Source organism: Colias croceus, chromosome 21 (assembly GCF_905220415.1).
Source record: "Colias croceus chromosome 21, ilColCroc2.1".
In the NCBI taxonomy this organism is placed as follows: Eukaryota; Metazoa; Arthropoda; class Insecta; order Lepidoptera; family Pieridae; genus Colias; species Colias croceus.
Window position 1 is genome coordinate 5,578,459 of NC_059557.1, and position 23,481 is coordinate 5,601,939.

The 23,481-nt window shown below is 31.9% G+C and overlaps 1 protein-coding gene across 1 annotated transcript in view; it reads left to right on the forward strand.

Moving 5' to 3' along the window:
* LOC123701157 overlaps nt 1–17,615 on the forward strand; it is a 171,193-nt gene extending 153,578 nt beyond the window's left edge. Inside the window, exons 5-9 of the mRNA XM_045648553.1 lie at nt 9,890–9,981; nt 11,525–11,602; nt 14,685–14,729; nt 17,176–17,271; nt 17,520–17,615. Of these exons, the coding sequence (XP_045504509.1) occupies nt 9,890–9,981; nt 11,525–11,602; nt 14,685–14,729; nt 17,176–17,271; nt 17,520–17,615 (407 nt within the window). The remainder of the gene's footprint in view (nt 1–9,889; nt 9,982–11,524; nt 11,603–14,684; nt 14,730–17,175; nt 17,272–17,519) is intronic.
* Nucleotides 17,616–23,481: the final 5,866 nt, after the last annotated feature.

A 23,481-nucleotide genomic window follows, 5' to 3' on the forward strand; every position in this document is an offset into this window, starting at 1 on the left:
TAAATGCACGAGGACTCGCGATTTATAACTAAGTAATATCTGCGTCTCGTAAAAATTAAATAACAGACAGTCATTAAATTTACCACTTTATTAATTAAGTATTAAATGTCATTGTAAATGAGACTTGCGGTAATAAAACGAGTAATGATTAATATTTGGACAAGGTATTTTGGGTGGCATTTTTAAGGTCGAATGTTGGGTTCGGCGATCTTGTATTTATTGTAGTATGTACATTAAAATGTGCACCGCGCGAGGAATTCGTAATTGAAACGTAATAAATATTTTATCATACCTTTGTAGCCGTTAATATGTAATTGTTATTCAATTATTACGAAGCTCTCCCTTTGAAATTCAAATAAAGTTGACGCGATATGAAATAACACGTACAGTTATAAAATGAATAGTGATTTTCACTAAATATTCCTCTTGAAGTCTTAAAACGTGTCGCTTGGATTTAACAAGAAATAATAAACAAGTCTGGCTTAGACTGTGGTTTATAAGTAGGGAGTGTTGTATGTATATTTATTGTATTTATGCAGACAATCGTCTGCATATAAAATACCGACGCCGCAGTCTGTATTTTATAATGGAAAAGTTTAAAAGCTATCCAGTAGTCGACGCTAAGATACGTACAAATGTGAAATATGGAATACATAATATTTTAAACAATATTTGTTTGTATGACAGTTAGTTATTGTTGGCAATCTTTACTGATATATGTTCTTTTAAGACTATAGGTTGATTAATTCATATAATTATTGTACGAATAAAATAAAGCAACCATTTTACAACACATCGAAAGAGTTTTATTTTATTTATTTAGTTATTTTTGGTAATCCAACAGCTTTACATGTAATAAGATTTTGTGATTTTGTTGATCCAAACCAAATTGCCAATAAGGATTACAACCTAATATTCTTAAAAATAATTTTAAGAATAATATGTTGTAATTGTTTTAATACTGAAAATATTGATAAATATCTTTTTAAATATGTCTTAAATTATTTATTTTTTACACTAACATATTCTCTACGTATAAGTAATTATATCTAATTTATAACTTCAAAAAATAAATTAATTTATGTGAGTTATATACAAACAAATTTTCCTTAAATTATATAACATTCAAAGTATTCAAGTTTGTATGCAATTATCATTACAAATTCTCGCTTGTAATTATTATTGTATGTGATTTTTATTTTAATAACCACATTCAGATTAATTTATGTTTTAACAATGGATTAATTTATCAGATTTATAATTATAAAAAAAAATATTTATGTTCAAAGTATTTTTATAGTTGGAATCTCATGCATAGTAAAAACGCAAAGTATTAAAATTTTTAAGTATAAAAATATTAGGATATTCCTTATTTTTTAATTTCAAATTACCTATATGCAATAAATAGCAATTATATTATTTCACGTGGGAAAATATACATCGGTTAATAAAAGCTCGAGTGTGGGAACGTAACCCGGATCTAGAGGTAGAAACTAATAAATAATCAAATTCAATATTTAAGTCCTGTACCCTGTATTTTACTTTTATAAGGAGCGAAAAGCTTTTTCGAGGTAGTTATTCTGTAAGTTGCTTCCAGCGGTGAACACTTAAAAATCGGTAGTTTTTTTTAACATTTGCTTTGTAAACAAACAGCCTTATAGCCCTCATCGATAAATGTTATCTAACTCTAAAAGAATTTTCCGTTCAACAAAACAAACTCTACGGTACTCTACATAGTATAAAACAAAGTCACTTTCTCTGTCCCTATATCCCTTTGTATGCTTAAATCTTTCAAACTACGCAACGGATTTTGATGCGGTTTTTTTTAATAGATAGAGTGATTCAAGAGGAAGGTTTTAGTATATAATTTATTAGGTTTTAGTCAAAGCGGGCGATGCCGCGGGCTGTAAACTAGTAATTAATATTTTATAGATATCTAATGTTTAGTTTTATGCCATGCATCGAATTAACTATTTTCTATATTCTTAAAAAAATTCGACATTATATTATGCTATACTTTTAACCACAATGTATCTACCGGGGTGGTGCTGTTGCCTTCCTCGTGGAAGAGGAAAGGTCGCGTCAGCTGATCACATTGACCTCCTTGCGGATCGCACGGAGTGCGTGCGTGCGCCGTGCATTCGGGCGCATTCCGCGTTTTGGTGTTGCGTAGATTCTGAAATGAAGTAAATTGTCAACTAGACCTTTAACTTTTTTTAAAGTATTTGTGTAAATAAAGACGCATAATTTCCGAAACTGACTACATATAGCTTTCGAGGAACAAAATAATTATGTGTCGCGCGTAATTTTCCGACATAATATCTCATGTCCTTTCTCAGGTTTCCAATTATCTTTGTAAGTACCAAATTTCATCCAAATCGGTTTCTTCATGCTTAAACAATTCAAGTTGTTTACACAGGCAGTCTTACTTTCGCAATTATAGTATCATACAAAATATAATACAATATACAATTGCAAAAAGCTTTCATAATATAAATTATACCCAGGTACGCGCGGCTTGTGTTAAATAAATACAAGTAGGTACTGTCTAGTCGAGTCATAAACTCAAGAGCTTTTTATTCATGTAAACTTTTACAAGTGCTTATGAATAATCAATTTCGTATTGCCTTCTATCGAAGTATTGCTTTTACATAGAACAAACGGCAAAGATTAGCAATTTAATGAAGAATATTGTTTTATATATTTGTATACTTCGATCGTTGTGAAGTAGAAAAAATATATTAAACATAAAGCATATAAAGAAGTATGTTATTCCTGATTGTTTATATCCATACTTAATATTATAAATGTTAAAGTAACTCTGTCTGTCTGTCTGTTACTCAATCACGCTTTAACTACTGAACTAATTTGCATGAAATTTGGTCTAGAGATATTTTGATACCCAAGAAAGGACATAGGCTACTTTTTACCCCTGTACATAGGATAGGTTTTATGCCGGAAATCCCACGGGAACGGGAACTATGCGGGTTTTTCTATGACTGCGCGGGCGAAGCTGCGGGTGGAAAGCTAGTATCATTATATGAAGAAAACTTTTTTGCATCGATAAAACAATGAACTAAACGAACAAAAGTATTTAAATAATTATATGAAATGAATGTTACCCTCCGTTATATTTCCCAAAGCAGATAGATAGACCTTTAATTATTCCGTTCAAAAACAACTGTTCGGTTAATTAAGACGCGAATTTCTCGCGTATAATAATTTACATTTTGCGATCATTACGGCTAAGCTATTTACGGCAAATATTCATGATACAAGAGGTTATTCCCAATAAGGTTTGGATACATCTGTAGGTTACGCAAAAAGCTATTTTAATAGCGTGTAATGATGCCATTTAACTTTCAATTGTCTAGACAGCTAGACGATTTATTATAGAGGTTATGTTTGTTTGAATTATTAAATATGCTCGGTTGGTTGGTTGTCATGATTTAATTTTAATATAGATTTCATTTGGTGTAAGCTTATAAGGTGACTTTGAAAGATATGTGTTGCAGTTATTTTTTGAAATCGTTAATCGTAATTAGGACCAATTTTAAAATAATTATCTTGCTCTTATATTTGTCACAATCAGCAACTGAACGTATTAGGAAATATTCTGTTTATTTTCTCGAAAACATAACTTTAGTAGTCGGAAATACGGCATGGAAGACATACAAGGAATTACTGAGGCAAAACATACTATACAGAACATTGCATCAGCCAACTTCAGATAAATAAACAAATCTTTGTTTTTTGTACGTGTATCTACACGTACAGATGGTTACGAAGTTAATTATTGCGTACAGATCGGTGTCAATTATATTGTGTGGCTAAGATATGTCCTGAGTGGCAATAGCATTCGTCGTTGGTGGCTCTATAAGCAGGTTGGTCGACATGGCCTATAGGAGAAGCTTAATTAGCTCCACTAACCTTTATAATGTAGTTTATTCGTAATAGGTAGTCGTGTAATTAATCGATATTTCGAATGACTATACTTTTAAATGTGTTTAGGTACTTTGTGTTGTTATCGGTCGAAGAGCATGTTAATTGATATTGGTAATTAAAATGCTTTATAAATTCCGATATGTTTTAATAGTGTTAAAACGTTGGTCCTGATATAGAATGTGTAAAGTGCTCTTTTTCAATTTTCGGACAAAAAACGGAATCATCTTAATGTTTATGACATTTAAATTTTATTTATCTGAGTTACGAGACAAATGTAGAATTCAATAAAACAGCGATCATTTCAAACATACCAATGTATCAAAAGCGTCCACTGTGGCCGTTTCACCAATCGAAATTGCCGCAAAAACATATGTGCATACGTTGCGCGCGCGCACGTGTCAACGGCCGGCGATCAGCGCGTGTCATTGGCCAGCGTTTACCATTGTTTTATAACCCCCCCTCGACCCGCTACGCCCCCCCCCCCCTCCCCCTCGTACGTCTTTTTTACGTACCAATTTGAAATTACAGAAACATCGAGCCACATTCGTAATACCTAATTGTATACAATTAAATATGCTCATTGTGATTAGCGACGCGAAAGGATAATTACTAATTACGTATTTTGTTAAAAAGCTCCGATATGTTTGAATTATGCAGCTCGTTTGCTTTAAATGCCAATTTATAGTCGTGTATTTTTAAATATATTCATTTGCTTTGTTTTAACATAGAGGAGCGAAAATATTTACGATGTTAATAGGTTCATGATGTAAAAAAGTTGAATAATAAAATAAAGTAACGTTTAATCTTCAATTGTTATGTACATATAGAGCCAATCAAAATAACATGTAGCTAAAATGCAGTTCCATCCGTAACGTTACAAAGTACCTAGAAAAGATATGACGCAGGTTCCTATATATGAAAACGAAAAGTTCCTTTATTAGGCTGATAGTAAAATCCAACTGAATCATAAAACGCTCAAGTGACCCCAACAGGAGGCTAAAGGCTCGTGCACAGACAATACAAGATTATATATATGTAGTTATTATAGTTGGTGTGTATGAAATGAAAAGAAAATCGCGTATTGTTGGCGGGAGGCAATCGCGTAAGTGCCTCCACCTGGCTTGCGATGTTCAGGCATTCCTACAGTTTATATGCTTTTTAGGATTCCGTATCCAATGATTGAAAAACGGGGACCCTATTACTTGACTTCACTGTTTGTCTGTTTATCAAGTTAGATAGTTGTTTATATGTATAATAGTTAGATAATTGTAATTTTTAAAGAATATGTGTTTCTATTGCCTCTCTAACAACAAATAATAAAACATTGTGGTTAAGCAACGGTTAACACGATCAAATATTGACTTATTTTTTTGTAGTTGTTTTTTTAAGGTTCTTCGTACAGAATCATTAGTGTAGCGAGTCCATTTCGCACTTGGCCGCTCTTTAAACGGCTCAAATACGTTTGAACGTGTCGTTAAACCTGCGCAAGCTTGTCGCTCGATCGCGGAGGTTGTTTCCGCAATTGTTTACGTGTATTTTTGTATTTTTAACTCTTTAACTCGTTTCATTGGCTTTCTTGTTTGTTATTGAATGGAGAGTGTTTGTTCCGGGGTTAATGAATTGGCGGTGATTTTAAGGTGTCCGTCTTGTCACTTATCCGATTACTCGTTTTGGCTTTTAATTATATGTTATTGATGTTGTAAAGACCTAAAGCTGTTTGTTTTTTGCGCTTTATTTGACGACGAATGACGAATATCACCTATAATTAATATTGCATTTTACATTAATAAGTATGGAATAATTTGTAGTAATAAAAGTTAATAGCTTTGCTTGTTGTGCAATACATATACATATATAAATAAAGACAATGACATGCCATAAAATTTACAGCTATAAAAAAGGTATAGTAGGACAACTAATAGTCAATAATATTTCAGGATTTTAATCCATCAAAACATAACAGTAATCGCCGCAATAAAATAATCAAAAGGCCACTATCTTGACAAAAACCAATTACCAGAAATCGGGACTTAATTAAAATCAAACTAATGCTCGAGGGGATCGCGCAAAAAGTATAAAAATAGTTTAACGATGCTTAAAATGGATTCACAAAGAGATTGGGGTTTCGAGTGTGCAGCTAGGAACTGATTTTTAACAGTAAACAGATTAAGGTGGGTAGGAACTTTGATAATGTAGTCCCTAGGGCCTAGACGGTACTGTAGCATGACATGCGTAACGCATGCATGCATGCATGATCGTTTAATTCATTGTTTAAAATGACATGTAAAGTACGTTCTATCCTGCATGACTGACATGCAGCATAATAGTTTAGATCGTTGCCTGTCATATACATATTAGACTACTTACTTTTCCACTAGAGATGTAGAACGATGCGTAGCGAGGGATGTGTTTGTAAAGAACCAACAGTATCTCTTCAAACTTCAAACGCTAATGGAGCGATATGATTGGTTCTTTACAAACACATTCCTCGCTGCGCATCTTCACACATCTCTGGTGGAAAAGCACCTTATTGCTGGATGCAAATAAAAATTGCATGATTTGATTTTTTTTGTCTCTAATGCAGCATGACAAGTCACGTAAAGGCATGTCATTCCTGCATTATCGTCTATGAACAACTTTATAAACAAAGTTTTCGGCCGCCTCCGTTGGACGTATCTCGATAATAAAATAACGAGCTTCATTCACAATGATCGGCGTGTAATTAAATCGTGAATTGAGCACTTGATAAAGGATATAATTGAGTTTAAAAGTTTTATTAATTTATATACGAATTTCAATTTGACCTTTTTTTAGTTAGTAAAGATATTTGCGAATGTATAACGTGATACCTTATTATGTAATTCATTTAGTGAATACGATTGATTGTATATTTCAATGCGAACTTTTAACTAATATCGATTACAATTTACACGAGTAGGTAAGATAGGCTAGGTTATAAGTTACGTAATTAACCTTTAGGGATAGCTTTTACTTCATTACTGTGTGAATGTGGTAACAACAAAATAAACGAAGCAATAAAACGTATTGATGGCGTGCGATCGCATGTGATAATAACGCGTTAGTGGTAGGGACGCGGGTGTGTGGGTGAAAGTGTTGGAATAGATAATTATTTAATAATAGATGAAATATAGTTTGATATAGATATGGATAACTTGTTTTGGGATAAATTGAGCATATAGATTATTTTATAAAGGGTTCAAAAAGTAAGTACATAAGTACATATTATAGTCCTCGAGTGCTTTACGATAAGAGAATGGTGTCTTGATTGATGATTAACTTTTTAATTATATAAATTAGAATTGAAAATATAACAGAATGTAGCGTTTCTTACATAGCGTAGTATTTTTTAGTTTGTACGATTATGAAAATAAGTACCTACCTACAATTAGGTACACGTTCGTGATGGAAATCAGTTCGTGATAGAGCTAAGCTTTTCAAAGTAACAGACTAGTTTTCGGTTAACTAAACTGCCAATTTTAACGTAGACTAAACAACTACATAGAATACATATTATGACATAGAAAGCTACACGTGCAAACACAAGCGCTTCCTATATCCCTCTCAGAGACCAACAGAACGGAAGTTGCGACCCGAGAGAATAAACTAGTATGTGCATTTAACAATACCTTCAACATTATTTAATCAAACTAGAAGTTCTAATTCATAGTTTGAGTGTTTGATACGTACAATTAATTTATCAATTCACTAGTTTTCCACCAGCGACTTCGCGAGTGTTATCGAAGGAAATGACCGTGCGAATAAGATGTTTCTTTTCGGTAAAAATAAGCCTATGTCACTCTAGCTTCCTAACTATCTTCAGCTACAAAACGTAAGTCAAAAATGGCTCTATTGCGACGTAAAAGAAAGATAAATATACATTAATAATTTACATAAGGAGTAAAGTTTTATTTTGATTGTTTTTTGAAGAAATTAAAAAATTTAAAGAGACGGTCGTGCAGCAATATAACGTGGGAGCATAAAGTTGATTATCCAAGTAAAAGTTAAAGTTTTATATGACGCAGTTTTATCTGTTCGCGGGAACGTCCGTTGGCTGTCTGATAGTTTTATGGGAAGCGTGTTATTATGTTTTGATAAGGCGTTGTTTACACGTTTGGAAATAGTGGGAACGTTTTCGTTGCAGTGTGTTTTATTGAGTCTATTAATTGGCTACTAGCTGCTGTGACTGTTCGTGTGTGCGAAGGTTTATACAAATTTATTTGTTCACAATAAATTATAACCGTAAAAAGGTTGATCCAAATTTCGTGACACACAGACAACATATACACTTCATTATATAGTCATTTAATTATACATATGTACAGGTGTAGATTGTATTATAGGGACGACATATTAATTTGATGATATTCTGGCTTCGTCAAGCGATTAAATCTTAATAGAATACTGAAATCTACTTGTAATCGAGAACCTTTAGTAGGTACAAACACTGAATTATTTATTAAATACAACTACGTTACATTTTATTTCTTAATCAATATTTAGTTATTGATCTAACAAATAGTATATTGTATTATTATGTTAAAAGCACAGATACAAGTTTCTGTCCTACAACTACAGCGTTAAAAAGCGAATGCATTTAACATAAAACTTATATTGAATGATCAACTTCAATGATCACAAGCTTAATAAGAATTCGAATATAAAAGTTATTCGGGGCACAATTTATATCTATAAAGTGATACTCGTGAACCTCCCCGTGGGGGGAGGAGGGGTGCCCACCTCCCTACCCCGTGGTATTATCGTAAAGAATACACGTGATCAGTTTCAATTGACGCGCCGTTTGTCTTATGGAACGGTTGATAACGAGCTTTTTTTTGCCACCAAAGTGTAAAATAGGTCGATGTTCGGTTAAGAACGGATTTTTAATGTTGGTTGATTGTATGTGGATTATTCTTAATATTCGTGTATTTAAGTATTTTAATCGTGAATAAATCTAATAATTTAGTTTTGCAACTCTGTTTTCAATTATTCAAAATACCTTCATATGTAACTGTGAATGCTAACATAGTAGTAGACTTCAAAAATGTTAACTAAAACTCATAAATAATCAAACAATTCTTAAACTTTCATTACAATTTACCAAATCGCCTGTATGATATTTTTTCAAGCATTCCCAAAAATGAAATCAGACGGGTGAAATAACAAACAGTGCAACTGTAAAATGCTCTGGCCCGATTCCACATGATTTTTTACTCATCTCACGGTACACAAAATAACGCGATTAAAAATGCGAACTCGAACCGACATAATCTGTGAGAAATCAAATCGAAAACTGGTGGTTATATAATAACTAGCTTTTTGCCCGCGACTTCTGCATGAACCCGCATAGTTCCCGTTCCCGTGGGATTTCCGGAATAAAACCTATCCTATGTGTTAATCCAAAATACCCTCTATATGTGTGCTAAATTTCATTGTAATCGGTTCAGTAGTATTTGCGTGAAAGAGTAACAAACATATACATTATACATCCATATCTTCACAAACTATCGCATTTATAATAATAGTAGGATAGGATATAATTCCCTCTGAAATAGAATTATACTCTATGAGTTTTTAATGGGCAATTTGAAAGTGTAATTTTATGTGATAGAGCGAATGGTAATTAATGTATCTGCAGTTAACAAATTGCGAATGTGTTTATGTGAAATGGGATTGGCAATATGGTATTTTTAGATTTACTAAATTGAGGAAAATTTCGTTTCCGATTTCTTGCTGCCATTGCTTAATATTTTGATCGAATGATGTTGATAATTTATGTGGGAATTCAGTGATTTTATTGCGAGATTACTGAATAACACTTCGGTAAATGTTAAATTGTAATAAAATGAACTCGAGTTATTAGTATAAATAATACATTTATTATAAATCTTTAAATAAGATAAATCGATAATTACTCTTGTTACAGGTCACCCTTCGAGGCGGGAAAGCGAGTTCAAGAAGCCTGCGCACGCGCCGCAAAATGGTCGGATACACCATCGACCGTACCCTTACAACAAGGTAATATAAAATGAATAATATTACAAGCCTTAGAAATGATCTCCAGGCTCTTTTATATGTTAATCAGGAAAATGAAAACTATCTAGTAAAAATAGATTGTCTTAATATAAATATACCTATTTATCGCCAGCTCTTTTATTCCACGAATCTTGTTTAGACAGTATTCTCGCAAATTGAAAAAATTATCCTGATTCTAAAAATAAACAAATAATCTCTTTAATAATGGAAAAATGTAATGTTTCCTTAGTATAAGTTATCTATTACAAAAGATCATAAATTATTTCGATAAAGTCACTTGAAATTAGCTATTCGGTTAATGTTAATTAAAATTTCATTCAACATGAGTCGTATGTCTTTTCTTGGGCATTGAAAGTCTTGAAAAAATAGCATCACGAAAATGTTTCTTAACGACTTATCTTTTGTATGAGATTGAATAGACCCTGCGTATGATAAAACAGAATATGTGTGGCTAATTTTACTCGGGCTTAGAAATGTAAGGGGTGTTTTAATTCCACACAACACCTACAGAGCTAAGATTAATTGGATGTTATAAAAATATCTATGTTTAGCACGCTTTGATTATGCACCTGTACGTTGTTTGTATGTTTGTAGCTTTGTATGCAATCGACTCCTTTAGACTCGATTTTGAACGATTAAGTTCAAACTTTTTACTCTTATCAAGGATCAATAACAATACATTAATACAAGTCTATATAACTGCGTTAAAAACAACCGACTTCAAACTTGCACTTGCAACATTTACAAATACAGACAAAAATGCTCATAAAATAAAAACTACTAGGCCTATCCGAATAAAATTTTTATGGGACCAATTCGACACCATCCCGCATCGATCAAAAAAAGAATCACGTAAATCGGTTCAGAAACCTCGGAGTAATCGGTGTAAATACATAAAAAAAAACATACCGGCCGAATTGATAACCTCCTCCTTTTTTTGAAGTCGGTTAAAAATGAGTGTATCTTATTAAAGCGTGTTCTTATTAACTGAGTTTATTAATCACGTAGGCTCTCAATACATAACGATATATTGATAAGTAGGTACGTAGGTGCTCGATCGTTTCATTAAGCAAGCCAAGTAATAATTAAGTAAACCACAAGTACTTGACGCAACAAAGTTAGTTCGCCGTGCATATAATTCCCTAGTTAAGCGCTTATTTAGCGCATCCTAAGAAGCACTTTTTATTATATAGAAATCGGCGAAGCGCATAAATCCAGCCGAGGAAACTTTGTAGGGAAGTATAGTTGGGAACTGAAGTTATTAGCTTCGCGTTGTTTGAACTTGTGTACTCTGTGGACTTATTTATGGCGACTTGGAAATATGACATTTTCTGTATAGTGTATAGGGTTGGTTGGTTTGACAGTTTATTAGGTTAATAGTTCGATTTAGTGGAGATTTTTAATACATTTTAATATGACAATATAATGTTATTGTAGAGAAGTATTAATTATTTATTGAGCAATCAAAATTATTAGTATATTTAGTTAATATATAATTGGTAAATGAAATAATATCTTTTTGCAGAGCGAAGGTCCCAGCTCGACGGGGCCGACGGCGCACAGACCACCGCCTCTACGGATACCAAACGGTTTTCCAGCACAGGTAACTAAATTAAATATGTATTCTATAAAGATGTTGGATATAAATTCCTACAAGACTGTCTAACCATAAATTTCGTTAATGAAATAAACGCAAACGAATATTTTTTTGCTAAATTGAACCTATTATAATAAGAGAGGATTAAACATAAAGCTTCTAATTAAAGTCCTTCATAATATTCTGTTTTCGCTTATAAATAAAATAATAATATAGAACGTCCCTAAATATGTTTAATATCAATCACAGTTTGGCAGAAAAAAATCTATCAATTGTATAAAACATATTATATTTACCAAAAATATTATCTTATTACTCCCACAAGCCTCTTTGATTTCTCGGAAAAGATTAGTTGACCAGTTGTCAGGCTAATAAATTATAAAAAAAAGGTCGTTGACTTTCTTTATATTTTGCCAAATACATATACCTATTTCTATTTCAAATAATTATATGGTTGATCTTGGTTAAAATAAAATTGAAGATTTATGAAATATTATCATGAAAACATAATGTATTTCATTAACTATGATTTATATTAATAAAACTTTAAAAAAGTCGATCCCTTTAAAATTTAAACCTTCCCCAATCTGAACAGAATATCTCAGAAAGTGGGTCGAAATAACAAGTTGTTCGAAGAATAACATGTATATAGTATTTTTATATGAGTAAATTGAAAGGCTCGGATTATAAACTAGATGTTGGCACAATGCCTTTGCCGATATAGTTATCAGTTAAAGTTCTAGCGTCATGGGAAAACTATGTGTAACCATGTAATAGTTACATATATAGAGGTGTTAATATGGCATTCAAATTTGCGGAAATCGTGGTGTGAAAGTATTTCATATTATAATAAGTATAACATGCGAGTGTGTATTTTTACATGTACATTTATTTACGTTAATTATCACAGAAACTTAATTTACGCCATTAATATTATAAATGAATTAATTGTAATTGTAATCGTTTATAAGCCATCTTTTGGTTTTTTTATTTCCACGACTATAAACGGTCTCAAGTCGGAAGTTGTCGTAATTTTATATATAAGTAATAACCATGCTTCCCATAAATTTCATCAGCTCTTATAATTAATAATTTAAAATTTAAATAGCAGAGAGAATAGCGAGTAGGAAGTATTAAAAAATGCTCTATAATATTAATTTACTTCCTTTTCGTGGGTATATAATTTCCTGTTTTTTTTTGTGGTTAAGAATCGGTCATAATTATCCCAAGTGATAATGCAATACTATCGTACCCGAAGTTTGCGTGGTAGAGACAGCTTAGAAACAATAAGATCTTCACATCTTGCAGAGTTATTATTGTATTCCCTTTTGTTTTTGTTGTTAAATAAACCTGATTGAACCGATTTAAAATCAATGAAAGTTCAAACTTGTTCTACCTATAAATACCGGATAATAATAGTGGCCAGAGACACATAAATCAATCAAGAAATAACTTCAATGCCAAGCGAACACCTTCTAGAGACGCGTGTCTCTTTTCAATAGAACTTATAAGGATACATAGATAGTACCTACAGGGATAGGTCACCTTTCAATTCAATTTAGTTTTTACTATAACATTGAGTTTGAAATATAAAACAAATTGCGAAGTGTGGATAGAGGTATCTCAGGAACTATTGGTCCGATTTGAAAGATGTTTTCAGTGTATCGATGGCTATAGACTATATTATATCATCACGTTTAGACCAATAGGAACGGAGCAATGCGTGTAAAACCGCAAGGCACAGCTAGTACATAATATAATATTTGTTAAGTTCGACTTAGTTTAAATATATTCCGATAATCTATTTTAGAAACGTAAGTTGTTATAAACTTCCTCACTAACTTGAACTTTGATAATATAACCTAAGGAACAATAGTGTTCGGTAGTATAAGTGAATTGTATCGATATAATCATGTTAAGATTTATTATGTGAAATATCAAAGGTTACTCATATTGGTATATAAGGTGTACCTTGGAAACAATTGCTGTCATATGTTCTTTGATGATGTCACGAGTTTAAATGGACGTAGGACGGACATTCTGAGAACCGTTCACGTTTGAGGAAGGAAGGAAAATGAATGTTTTCGCAATTTTTCCACTTTGAGAAAATTTGCGCAACGAGTTATGCTTATGGTGCTAATAATATGATTTGAAAGAATAAATCTACACAGTAACTTATATCTAAGTAGATATATATTCGTTGACTATGATATTTAATATCAGTCTAGAGTTTTTACTCCAAGCGATAACGTAAATAAAGGATAGAATATTTATTTAAGAACTCATTTCAAATACAACATTACCTAGATATACGACTTTTGTCCTAAATAAGATAGGACGATTAAAATCCGAAGAAAAATTAAGCTTAGATTTCAAACGTGAAAATCAAAAGTCGCTAGTTTAAAAGCCATTCACAAGTAACCTATTGGAAACGTAATGAATAATTTGAGAGCAAAGTTGTTGGGAAAATTAGGAGAATCGTAAAGTTGCGAGTTTCGGAAGGCCCAAGATGTCGCCCACGCGTAGTTATTTCTCAAATAATCTCAAATAATAATATTGGGCTGGGGCGACGAAACACAATATGCTTGCCGTGCGATGTGTAAGGGAAAGGTCTCGGATGATAGATTTCATTCAGATACAGCGATCCTTGAGTGATTGAGCCACGCTATTATTGACTTGAAAGGATGTAGTTTTAAATAAGATTCGACATTTACAATACTATTTTTGTATGGACTTGATTAATTGGTTGGAACTTTAGCGAATTATTGACCATTGGGTTGCGTAAATAGATTTGTTGCGGAGTAAAATTATTATTAAGCTGCTTTTTTGTAAGCTTGAAGAATAATTATTAAAATAACTTTTGAATCAGTTAAACAGTTGAGAGTAAGATAGTAATTAACTTAAGAAAAGAAAAGGATACATTTTATCATATTTCTTCAAACTTGTATACGTAACACTTGTTATTGACCGAAAATAAATTATGAATGTTACTTTAGATGCGATTAAAAATCCATTAAGCTTATTAACATGTTGTAAAAAGTTAATTTGTATATGCAAATAAAATATTAATTGTGTATGTATTTTTCAGAACGCCATCGACAGCAGTCAACCGCCTATAGAAAGTATTTTAAAGGTAAGACAATAAATAAATTATTACTGTAAAATTTACTACTCAAAAAATATTTCTAATTGATACCACAGAGTATGGTCAAAAAAAATATTTCGATTTGGTACCACGCACAGTATTTTTTTGACCCTTCTTTTGCGACAGCCTAATTTTATTGAATAAACGTATGGATATATACATGACAAACGCAAGAGTAAAACTCCCATGAAGCTCACTATCATACTTTTCGAAAAAATGCAATCTGAATAAAAAGTACCGGTTATTTATATAATTCAATTTTTATTTTTTATTAATTTTTCTACCATTATAACACATTTTTTTGTTTTGCGAGCGTCAAGGCTAGCCATAGGGCCAATTTTAGATCCATTCGGGGAAGAGCTGTGACTTCGCAATTTCGAGATAATCGCATAAATAACAAAATTTCATTTCTTTTTTTGTGACTGAACTTTTAAGAATTAGCAAATTATTTTTACTTCAAAACATAGTTATATGTATGGACTACTTCCACAAAAAAAACCAATTGCGAAAAGAGCGGATTTCGCGAGATATTAATTTCTGAAAAAGTACCGGTACTTTGACGATTTTTTGTATAAAATCCTAAATCACACTTTATCAATTTTTTTATTTCATACTTTCATATAAAGGTAAGTAGGTACCCCAATTACTATTTTTTTTCTTTATTTATATATACTTATACCACATTATACTATGAAGAGGATCACATAAATTTGTAAGTTTCCTTGTCTGTAAAATTATTAAAATAAACTTGACCTTGGATTTGGCAGGAAAAAATATGTAGCTAAGGGAGTGAAATGAAATGTGAAAATGTCTAAACTAAAAATACGTCATTTTCATTTGTTAGAATGAGTGAACTGTCTTCAATTTCAGTACAATAAGATTCTTCTTCGTTGGGTTCATCCTCTTCTTCATTGAATTGAAATGGTTTTAACATTTCAATAACAGCAGAGGGCAAAGGCAATTTTTTAATACTGATAATGTCAATAATGTCAACTAATAAGTTGAAATAAATAGTCGTAATCTTGTTATCTAGTGCCCCGAGAAAGCAATTTCAATTGATGGATGAGTTGAATAAAAAAAAATTAGAACTATTTATTTTTATTTATCTAATTAAATGTCATCCGACCAAACAAATAGAGAATTTATTGAAAGTCTTTTAAAGCAAAAACATTTTTATTATAACACCTTATGTCGCGATAAACGTTAAACAACATCAATAAAAAAATAATTAAGATTAATTTGTAAATGATGTAATTTTACTGCATAAAGAAATTTTGTTTAATTTTAAATCATTTTTTTATAACTTTTTTATTTTTTATATTATGTTATAGACACTTCAATTTACTAACAATATATCTCATCAAATTTTCTGTAGTATTCCGTCATCTGAGAAACGCAACTCTATAGGTAAGTTCAATTTGTATTGTGGATTTTATACAAAAAATCGTCAAAGTACCGGTACTTTTTCAGAAATTAATATCTCGCGAAATCCGCTCTTTTCGCAATTGGTTTTTTTTGTAGAAGTAGTCCATACATATAACTATGTTTTGAAGTAAAAATAATTTGCTAATTCTTAAAAGTTCAGTCACAAAAAAAGAAATGAAATTTTGTTATTTATGCGATTATCTCGAAATTGCGAAGTCACAGCTCTTCCCCGAATGGATCTAAAATTGGCCCTATGGCTAGCCTTGACGCTCGCAAAGCAAAAAAATGTGTTATAATGGTAGAAAAATTAATAAAAAATAAAAATTGAATTATATAAATAACCGGTACTTTTTATTCAGATTGCATTTTTTCGAAAAGTATGATAGTGAGCTTCATGGGAGTTTTACTCTTGCGTTTGTCATGTATATATCCATACGTTCATTCAATAAAATTAGGCTGTCGCAAAAGAAGGGTCAAAAAAATACTGTGCCACGGAGTATGGTCAAATAATTAAAATGTGTATTCAAGTATGTTTCCTTTCCTTATACTTAATAAATATTCTTAAATATACCTAAATATTAATTGAAACCAGAGAGTTTTTGTCTTGTGACTAATTCTCACAAGACAAAAACTCGTAAATTATATTCGTTGAGTAATTTTTATACTCCGTGAATAAATTAAAAATAGAAACTTTAATAATAATTTTTACAATAAAAATAAATCAAGACTATTTTTAAATTGCAATTTTCTATAAACGCGCGCTGTCCGTCTGTCTTCTGAGTCCGATATTTTAAATGTTGAAGTTTCTCATAAAACATAAGTATGTTGTACTTGCATGTAAAAGTGATTAAATAAGACATATTGTAACACATAATAATTTATAATTAGTAAAGCTCTCAAACAAATGGTTAAAATATACGGCCAATTAAATATTAAACCAAGGTTTTAATAAACTAAGTTTTCAACTAGTTAATTATTTATTTATTGGTAACAATACGTCGTGTTTTAGGAGATGAAGTCATTGCCCACCCCGCTGTCTGTGATCGCCGCGACACCAAGGAAGGAGGCTGAGAACAAATTCATATTTAACCCCTATACGAATAAGGTTAGTTTTTGCTTGTATCTAATGTTCTTATATTAGTTGTACTTGTGCTAAAAGAGAGATTTGTTTATTAAAGTGGGAGTTACGACAATTTGAATAGTAGTTAATAAAAAATTGTATGATTGTTTGATTATTGCTTCTGTTTTGATTGATCCATTATAGCATAGTTTCTTAATATTGTTAACCATTAAGGTGATTAAAGTATAGAATTAAATTAATCATATTGATGTTAATAATAATGTAATTTATAGGTGCAAGAGAACCCTCAGTTGACAAACAACGATCTCAAAACTCCTGTCGCGAAACCCGGTAAGTTTATTTTTTTTTTGGAATTCGCATATAAATAAAATATTTTCAAGTTTTCGGTGCGTAAAATAATTCTGTGTATCTTCATATATATATATATAAGAATGAATCGCAAAATGTGTTGGTAAGCGCATAACTCGAGAACGGCTGAACCGATTTCGATAATTCTTTTTTTATTATATTTCTTGAAGTACGAGGATGGATCTTATGTAGAGAAAACGTAAACATGTACCACGGGCGAAGCCGGGGCGGACCGCTAGTATTAAATAATTTTAAGTTATTTATATTATGTAATCTCTGATGTAATCGACCACGATTGTCATATGTAAAACACATATGTTAGGTTAGATATAGTATAGGTATATTTAAATATACAACATCGTTTTATAAAATTTCGTTATCATTACTTTAACAGAAGCCACTTCAACATGGCGACTATAAATAATATCAAGCAATTAAATAATATTTATCTAAACGGGCTAAAAGTCAAAGCACTTTAGCTGGGTTTTCTATCGAGGAAGCGACCTGCATTAAACCAGTCCTAATGCAGGAGCCGCGGAGGTCTATTAAATTGGCTTTGATGATTTGTGTTTGTGGCTATTTTATTTTATTTCATAAAAATAATAGATTAAACGTTATTTTAAGTAATTAGAAATATGATTTGGGATGTAGAGATGCTTGGATATGTATAGATTATGATACCTATAATATATTATTGAGGAGGAAAAAATTAGTAGAATTGGTAAAGCTCATAGTTACCTACTTGAAAATATTTATAAAAGAACAAAAAATGAAAGAGGATTACGTTTGTTTATTATAAATATAGAGTCGATAGTAAAACATCTAAATATATGGAGTTAAAATAAATAAGCGTGAACTCTAGCAGCAGCTAATTAAAAAACCAATTATACGCTAAAATCAAGCAAAACTCTAATCAGTAATCATGTACTCGCCACTGAAGGCATGGAGTGCTATTGCATAATAAAAATAGATCGGAACGATAAGGCGTTGTGTACATTAAAGTACGTTTATATTCATTATTATTCAGTTAGTACCGGAATATTTCAGCCGGCCGTATGTTTTATGGGTCTAATGCACGTTCACGTGTTCACTCTTTTTGTTATTATTTTTTTAAATTTATATCTTCGCTGGCGACAGGTGGTGTCGCCGATCCGAGCGAGCGATACGATATGTTTTTTAAACCGTTTTTTAACTTTATTTGAGCGCAGTTAAAGCGAAACCGATGTTTTTGTTTAGATTTTTGTTAAATTGCATTTGCACCGCGCTTGTTTTGAATGCGGCAGCGCAATGTTGAATGTAGGTAAGCGTAATGTTAATTGTTTTGTGTTTTCCTATTTCCGTTTTGTTGTTTTAGTGTGGCGAACATATTTTAAGGTTATTATTGGATTCTAAAATATTGTTTCATCGGATATTGTGTTTCCTGGTGGACTTGAAGACAATTCTGGTCACGCAGAATGTATTTTTGTATTTAAAATTTTTTTTATCACTTTTTATACTATTTCTATCTAAAACACTGATCGTTTGCAAATTTGATAACGAACAGTACCTACTATAGATACAGTCGCGAAACGTTTGAAAAAAACTTTTTTTCGCGTCAAAGCGGTTACTCGATCGAAAAGTCGAGATGAAAGGTCTGCGAGATTACAGTTTTATATAGCAATTTGTTGTTCCCGGTTCGCATTGTTTTCTCGGTCACGATTGATAGGATCCCCATCTAGCTATATGTTTGACACCAGAGGTCGTTATTCGACCCTTAGATGTAGAGTACTAGATGTGACCTATGTAATTTATGAATTAAATCGATATCGATGGAAGAGATTAGAAAAATTCGATTAAATCTATAAAACATTGACCAAATCTATTTAAATTTTAATAAAATCCATCTGCCCGTTACGAGAAAGTAGCTTATTTATATGTATCTACTATAAAAGATAAACGCGATGTTTTGTTGTATTTATTACATGTCTATTCAAGTGTCATGTCTAGTGTTTTAAAGCAATTATGCAATGTGTGTCTTTTAATCGTGTTTTAAGCTTTATGGTGGTCAGTATAGAAGAACTAATTATTGTTATTTATATGAAAAAATGTTCTTGTTGCGTGTCGTTTATTACTCGGTATAGGCAGATGTTCTTCATCATCTGTCTAAGTTACGATGTTTATTTTACCCCTTGATTACACTTTTTAATCAATGTAGTATAAACTAATAGATAGTTAATTTATCTATGCTACATAACTTAAAGCGGAAGATACTATTTATTACATTAATTCATGTTAAGTTATGTTTAGTGATAATTTGTTTATTGTAGGGTTTATGTATTGAGTTATTAGAGTAATTGCCCTATAAAACTGTAGACTTTAGTGGATATTATAGTCCATTATACAATTAGATTAATTATTATATTTTTTATTATATCTTCGTTATCGTAGTGTGTTCATGAAATGTATGAAGTCGCATAAAGTAAAGTTTATAAGTAGCAGACATTCCAGCATTTATACGTCCACGTGCGCCCACGAATCCTTTGGCCGCTGAAAACTCGCCATTGTTTTATACTTTTTCCCCATTTAGCTCGTCGAAAATGTTTGAATAGATCGTCAATCTGGCCTTTTGTTCATTAAACGTCGAACTCGATGTGTTAACGAGAACAATCCAGAATAAATTTCGACTCCGTTTTTATTTTAATCGTCACGAATTCCTCGCCGCCTCTTTTGCGAATAGCGAGTATTTACGAAAGGATCAACCAATTTTATTAGTCGCTTCAACTATGAAATTATACGAGTTGACGATTAAATTGTTTTTCCCTTTTGTGTTACCGGGAATTTGCGGCGGATTTTTCTATGTAATTTTAATTTATTCCTAGCTCGATGGAATTATTTTGTGCGACTTCCCGCTACGATTTCGCCGAATGAGATTTAAAACGAATTTGACGTGATGATAGGATTTTGTTGAAACAAATTGGAATTATTTTGTATTTGCGAGGTTTTGTGCGATAACGTAGAAGGTAGATGGTAAATAAACAAAACGTTGGCATATATCGTTGGCAGTTAAAACGGTGCGTGTTGAGCATGCGAGTGGCGCACATTAGAAAATACAGAACCAGTCGTGAAAGCGGCAGATATTGTGCGAAAATATATCAACTTAATTAATATGGTCGTTTGCCGCCGACTCGACAGCCGCTACGGGCTTACTCAATTTAACTTCTATTAAAAGTCACTTATTACTGGCTATATACTTAGCGGGTACATAATGTTGTCGTTTCAAAACCAGCGCTTTGTTTTATAGTGTGTTTAGTGGTTTATATGACAACATGTTGTGAAGATTACTTTGAGACAAGATTTTGGTCTTTTAGAATAGCGTATTATAATAATAATAATTAAAACCTTTTGGTCAGCGCGACTTTATTTCTTATTCATGTAGGGAATGTCATACCAAAATTTATATATTTTAAGTCCCTTTTTCGTAAACGTTCGTTCTGTTTCGTAAACTAGCTAACATTTCTAAGATAGATTAAAAACCTTCGCACGTCCTACGCACGTTATTCGCGCGTAACTAAATCTGTATTTTATAGTAGGACGCGTGAGAGATTAACCTATTTCAATCTAATGTGATTGATACAGATTTTTGAATGTGTTTGTAATTTTAATAAAAGCTATTTATCCACATAAAAATCTTATGAAGGTCGGTATCGCCAATATGAAAGCGTGCACAATAGAGGCCGACAGAGCAACAAGGGTCACTGTAACGATACTGTACGAGCACATAATGAATAAACCAATCACGATGATTGATTTACGAGTATCGGCGAGTGGTGTGTCAAGGTTGAGGATTATAAATTGGGAATGTTTAGATGGTCGATTTTGTGATGGTAGTGAAAGGTGGTGGTGATAGGAGAAGATGATAGGAGAAGAGACTAGGAAGATGTCAAGTTATAGGTACATCATTTCGTGGTGAATTTTATCTAATATCTAATATCCTACTAATATTATAAATGCGAAAGTTTGTATGGATGTATGGATGTTTGTTACTCTTTCACGTAAAAACTACTGAACCGATTACAATGAAATTTAACACACATATAGAAGGTAACTTGGATTAACACATAGGATAGTTTTTATCCCGGAAATCCCACGGGAACGGGAACTATGCGGGTTTTCCTTTGCAAACGCGGGTGAAGCCGCGGGCGGAAATCTAGTAAAATTATATGGCATAGTAAGGAGTAAGGACCTATGGTATTTTAATAATATTATCAATACATCGCCTCCTTTGAACATTAGCGTGGCATCTGAAACATTATAATTCGTACCCGATGAAAACTTACTTAGGTATGTAATATAAAAACAACTGTCTGTAAGACAGAAGGAAACAATGCATGTAACAAGAATCAGTCAATACAACATGCAAAATCCATCCCTTACTCTACGAAACACTATAAATATGAAATGTAAAACAAAAAGCTTCATATTGAATAACTTTTCAAACAAACCGTATGTAAATATTCACGAAAGCTATTCGCTAAATAGTAAATACATAAATTAAAATAAAAATACAAGCAAAGTACAATAAAACCGATTGGAAAACATACAAAACAATACATTTAAATACACGAACGAAAAGATAACTTATCAGTATTATAGCGTTTACTAATAAACACAAGTCGCGAGATAATAAGGTCGGTACATTAATTGTTTAGATCAGGCAAAAAGTTTCGCCGCTAAGAGGCATTATATCATTTATTTTATCCAATACAGCCGGTTGAGGTATCGCTCCGTGGATATTAATCCGCCGGTAGCTTTACAACTTGCTTGCCTCGTTAGTAGGGTTGTCACAAATAAGGAAAATTATATATATATATTTTTAATTTATATTTGAGAAAAATAGATCATATTTAGAATAAAATGAAATAGGTAAAAAATCTTAAATCCTATAAGAGAATATAATTAACCAGAATGCTGTGTTAACTGCCTTAAATACTAGGAATGGTAACACATTTAACTATGTACCTATGTATACTTTTGCAATCAACTTAACAAACTAGGTAATCAAAATTCAATATGCAGTTGCATATCGATTGCTTCCAAGGAGTTCCTTGCAATCACAATGATTAGGTGCGGTTATCCCGTCTTAAAGGGAACTCTGGATTCATACAATATCGCCGGGTCAATATGCTTCAACTGAACGACGATCCGCAGTGAGAGTGTAATAACTTGCCCGGTGAGAGCTTAACCTAATTTCAGACGAAACTTGAAGCATTGCTGGACTATGGATACTGTCTGTTTCAATATCGATAGATAATTTTATTATTAAATTGTATGTTAGTTATCTTGAGTTTGAAGTTAAGTCTGGTTTTTTAAATTAATATTTTTATCGTCTTCATGGTTCCCGTAGAAAATAGTTTCAGCTCATTAATATTATTTATCAATGCTTATTCAAAAACATACGCTGATACAAATTATAAAAAGACGTGTGGCACTCGGGGACTGCCGCGGTAAAGCTATTGCATAGCATGCCTTCAAGCCACACCTCCGTGCCCGTCGGAATGGGGAGCGTGAGGTTTTTTCGTTACCGAATTTCTGGATTCGGTCTCCGCGCTCAAGGCCTGCGATAGAAGCTATGCAATAGCTTAAAAAATGTGTTAAAAAATTAAAAGAAAAATTAGTAGCAGCCCTGATCGTTAGCGGTTCTGTGGTGTTCAATATTATTACATTTATAAAGTGAGAGATGTGTAATATTGATAAATTAATGGCTACACCAACAAGATTGAACGGTAATTTAAAAATTGTTTGTACTTTCTTTCGCTGATTTCATCGTAGTATTTTAATTGTAAGTTACAAACTTTAAGTATCTTTATTAGTTTTGTCACATTGTATTTTACGAAACATTATTTATTC